The 4,864-nt window shown below is 46.1% G+C and overlaps 1 protein-coding gene across 3 annotated transcripts in view; it reads left to right on the top strand.

The window, feature by feature from the left end:
* Window positions 1–4,864, top strand: part of HPS4 (HPS4 biogenesis of lysosomal organelles complex 3 subunit 2) — a 31,622-nt gene that overhangs the window by 216 nt on the left and 26,542 nt on the right. For all 3 annotated transcript variants that reach the window (XM_033233072.1, XM_033233071.1, XM_033233073.1), the window contains exons 2-3: window positions 1,375–1,894; window positions 4,215–4,305. In XM_033233072.1, the coding sequence (XP_033088963.1) occupies window positions 1,854–1,894; window positions 4,215–4,305 (132 nt within the window). In that variant the 5' untranslated portion in view covers window positions 1,375–1,853. The remainder of the gene's footprint in view (window positions 1–1,374; window positions 1,895–4,214; window positions 4,306–4,864) is intronic.

Genomic DNA, 4,864 nt, shown 5'->3' with positions numbered 1-4,864 from the left:
GTGGGTGGGCGGCGCTCGGAGGCGCGGGGATACAGAGGGGCGGGCCCCCAGTCTAGAGTGTGACCCGACCCCGCCTGATCCTTAGGCCTTCGCCCACCATTTCCCAGTCCCCTGGAGGTGGGGCCAGACACCGCACAGCCCCCGTGCTGTTACCCATCGCTGCCTGCGCCCCGGGGGCTGTGCCCAGCAGCTTCCTGGCCCTTCTCCAGCCATTAGCGTCCGTTTTGCAGCCCTGCTGCTCCAGTGAGGCCCTTTCCCCGGGTTGTTACTATCCCTTCCCGGGCTACCAGAGCCTTTTATGCTTACATTCCGACGTCTGTCCCTACGCCAGGGCCATTAGTGGTCTCTTCTGGACCTTTCAGAGATAAGAGAGGACCTCGGTAGTGTAGGGCCCAGTCCTCTGGAAACAAGGGATGGGGAGTTTTAGGCTGCTGCCTTGGTCCCTTCCACAGGCACCCAAATATGCTCCACAGAGTACAAAGAGTATAGTCCTATGGAGGCCCAATCCAAAATATCTAGAGCTGAGAAGAGATAGAGATTTTACAGGCCATCAAATATTCAAGACTTTAACAGACTGTATTTGTGTACCCGTAGATTGCAGAATGGTGAGCAAGCATTTGAGACCATGTTGCTAGGGCATTAAGCTTGGAGAAAGTGACAGTAGGAATGAGACAGTAGTTTTGAAGTGACCAAGAGGTTGTCACGTGGAAGAATTAGACCTTGTTTTGTGTTTTCCTGCGGAGTGTTATCCAGGGTAGCGAGTGGGTGGCAGATGTAAAATAGGGAACGCTGATTTTAGTTTGTTGGAAAGAGAAATGTAACGTAGAGAACCACGTATTTCGGGAGGATGTAAAGCAGAGACAGCCAAGATAATTTTTGGAAAAGAGTGCAGGAGAGTAGAGTAAATGATGCCAGGGTTCCTTCCGACTCTGAAATTCCATGATACACTGAACTGTCTTTCTCTCGTGGAAGTTTGAAAGCCGTTTGATAAAGTTCTTTTCATTTTTTAGAAACTTGCCCCTCTCTGGAATTCTGCATGTTCAGGTTACTTTTGGACTGTCAAGATGATAGTTCCTTAATTTGGGTTCCATTATTAACACAGCAACTGGTTTATTTGTATAGCTGCCCACACCTAGAGCATTTTCACCCTATCATTTGATTTTATCTTCTGTGAAGCTTGTGGTGTGTTTCCCTTAACTGTTCAAGAGACTAAAGCCCTTACTCTGAAGTCTCTGCAAGCCTCCCTCTTTGATTTTGAAGTATCATTGTCACCCTTACAGAAAGCTCTTTTGAAATACACCATTCGTTTAATCCTGCTGGGTCATATGCTCTCTCACGAGTTTCTGAAATATCTATTCCTTGTGTTTATTTCAGAGCCAAGGCACTGATGTTTGAACTGGAAACTTCAAAACTTTTAATAGAATCTTCACGATGGGTTTGAGCTAGACAAGCTAGAAATTTCTTTAGAACCCCAGCTCTAGCATGCATCTCCCACGTTTGGCTTTCCTGGAGAGGAGCTTGAAGTGGTGGTTCTGTAGACAGCCACAGTGACACTCAGGAAACCAGATGAATGAATTTGACTTTTCTGCTAGGATTCTCTTTGTTATAGTTTCTCCCTGAGTTGTAAGAGGCATAGAAATATACATGAAACTGCAGAACCTGCAAGGAAGGGAAGTGGTACTTTCCATGCTGAGTGAAAACTAACCAAGTGGCAGTGGTGACTGAAAACACTGAAACCTGCCACATCCAGATTCGCTGGATTGGGAGATAAAGGAACGGTCACAGCTGGGGAGAAAGAACTGATACTGGAAAAGAAAACCTCAATGAAGAGGATGAGGATGACTGCAAAGTAGATGGCCACCTCCACCTCCACAGAGACAAAGTCAGCCTCGTGGTGAGTAGCAGGGCCTGCCATGGCATAGCTTTCGCTGGGCTGTTGGATAGATTTTTGGGGTTAACATAACAAAATACCACTTTCCTCAGAGCAGCTGAATCAAGCACATGAGCCATTTCTCTCCGAAGCTAACGTGCTTTAATCTTGCAAGCCTCTCCCAGTGTTTGAATGAGTCTGGCATTGCTGGGAGATTGTAGAAAAGATAAGCCACAGCCTGATCATGCAGCCAGCTTTGATGATAATGTGGGTATTGTAGTCTTAAATTTGCAGAGATGAGGTATGGTTGCAGTTGAGAATTACACCATGTGGAGAGGTTTGGCCAGATTGGGTATTGAAGGGTATTAATTCAATGTCTGTCTGAAACCCGGTTCCCTTCTCAACCCTAAATGCGTTAATCCTTTCCCATAATTAGGTTTAGCAAACATCAGTTGTGAAGGAGATGAAGGTGAAAAGCAGGTTTAGCTAGAATTAGTAGGATTTAGTGACTGATTATTTATGTGGAAGTCAAAAAGATGGTGCAGTTCAAAATGACACTCAAGTTTTCTTTTGTGTGCCCACACAAGCAGGGATGCTTTCACCCAGAGAACGTGGGGACAGGGGAGGATGGAGTGCACATGGAGTTTCTGAGTTGCCTGTGAAACTTTTCTGAGGCTTTTTGATCTGAGCTTACTCTGCAGCCATTTATACATCCAGCCCTAGGTATTGGGAAAGTGGACGGTGCCAGAGACCACGTTGGTGCTTTATTTATTTATTTATTTTTGAGACAGGGTCTTGCTCTGTTGTCCAGGCCAGAGTGCAGTGGCGTGATCTCAGGTCACTGTAGCCTCACACCCCAGGCTCAAGTGATCCTCCTACCTCAGCGTACCAAATAACTGGGACCACAGGCTCACCCCACCATGCCTGGCTAATTTTGTCTGTTTTTTTGTGGAGATGGGGTTTCACCGTGTTGTCCAGGCTAATCTCGAACTCCTGAGCTCAAGCAATCCTCCTGCCTAGGCCTCTCAAAGTGCTGGGATTATAGGTGTGAGCCACTGTGCCCAGCCAAGTTGGTGCTTTTTCATCAGGAAGGCAAGGTGGGAGCCATGGAGGGAGGCCTCAGAGAGGGCATAGATCCAGGGGAGAAGAGAACAGATGACAGATTGGTCCCATTGCTGCTTTATGTTATAGTCTCATAAATGTGTTCTCAGAAACTTAGAAGTAAAACAGGTCCAGCCAGGCGTGGTGGCTCACACGTGTAATTCCAGCACTTTGGGAGGCCAAGGCAGGATTGTTTGAGTCCAGGAATTTGAGACCAGCCTGGGCAATATAGTGAGACTCATTTCTACAAAAATTTTTTTAAAAAGTAGCTGAGCATGGTGGCACACTCCTGTAGTCCCAGCTACTTGGGAGGCTGAGGCGGCAGGATGGCTTGAGCCTGGGTGGTTGAGCACTGAACCGCAGTTGCACCACTGCACTCCAGCTTACAGGGCTACAAAGTGAGACCCTGTAAAAACAAAACAAAATTGAGGCCCAGCCTTTGAAGTGTTTGTTTTATGGTCTTAAAGAGGTAATCAGATAATAACATTAAGTAATATAGTTATACTGCAGTGTAGTCTATAAGAGTCTTTGAGGAAGAACAGAGGGTCATGGAAATTCAGAAGAAAGAGGTTATCTCTGGGCTGAGGGAATCAGGAGACGGTTAATGAGGAAGTGTGCTTGAGTGATACTTGGTGAGGTTTGGCATGGTAGAGAGGAGTTCAGAGTTTCTCTGTAAATTCTCACAGGCCCCGTTTTTTCCCTGTTACGGACTTATGGACTCGCTATCCTGCATTGAAACTGCATGTTTGCTCAGCAACCGTGGAGCTCACTGTGGGCCCTCAGTCAGTGTTTAAGTGAATGCATGAATTCCTGGTAGAAGGGCTGTTTCTGGAAATCTTGATGCTCAGCACTTACGAGGAGTGCATCTAATACATCCTTAACTTATTTTGTTATCAGAGCCTTAAAAGACAGTGTATCAGACCATGTGGTTGTATAGTTAAGGTTCAGTGTTTCAAATAAGAGCAGTCATTGTGGGCGCCTCATTTTTCTTGTAACTACTTATGTCTTCTCTGGCAGATGGTCTAACGGCTGGATAGAGGCATAATTTTAGTTTGAATTTCCTGCGCTTACAGAACGTTTTTATCTAATTTGTAGCTACTGGGGTTCTTTCTTCTTTGGGGCCACCTGAAGGCTTTCAGACACAGTAATGAGCCCTCCTCGGGCTGGGAAATAGGAAGCTATGTTTTAAACGCCGTGATCACTGGATGAAAGGAAACATGGCTCCATTCTGTTCTCTTGCCAGGTGGAATTATTTTTTTCTTTATGATGGTTCCAAGGTGAAGGAAGAAGGCGATCCAACAAGAGCTGGCATTTGTTATTTTTATCCTTCCCAGGTAAGCCACACAGCATTTTATTGTTCGGTGGGGATCCCAGTGCCTCCAAGTGATAACTTTTCAAAAGTATAGGGTTTACATTAGGACAGTTTGGCTAATCCAGACAATGACATTTCTACTGTCTTATTCTTAGTTGTACTATTTCTTGTTGTTCTGGTCTTAAAATTTCCAGGCAGCTCAGCACTTTCATTGTCTTTAGCTTTCTATTTCCATCATGATTTTTGTCTGCCTCCCTCTATCCCCAATTTTTTGATCAGCTCAGTTTTTAAAAGTTAGTATTCAGCTAGGCACGGTGGCATATACCTGCAATCCCAGCTCTTTGGGAGGCTGAGGTGGGTGGATCACCTGAGGTCAGGAGTTCGAGACCAGCCTGGCCAGCATGGTGAAACCCTGTCTCTACTAAAAATCCAAAAATTAGCCGGGCGTGGTGGCGTGCTCCTGTAATCCCAACCACTTGGGAGGCTGAGGCACGAGAATCACGTGAATCTGGGAGGCAGAGGTTGGAGTGAGCAGAGACTGCACCATTGCACTCCAGCCTGGGCAACAAGAGTGAAACTCC

This window comes from Trachypithecus francoisi, unplaced genomic scaffold, assembly GCF_009764315.1.
Source record: "Trachypithecus francoisi isolate TF-2019V2 unplaced genomic scaffold, Tfra_2.0 Lachesis_group14, whole genome shotgun sequence".
Lineage (NCBI taxonomy): Eukaryota > Metazoa > Chordata > Mammalia > Primates > Cercopithecidae > Trachypithecus > Trachypithecus francoisi.
The sequence above is the reverse complement of the archived record's forward strand: the minus strand, read 5'-3'. Positions and strand labels throughout refer to the sequence as shown.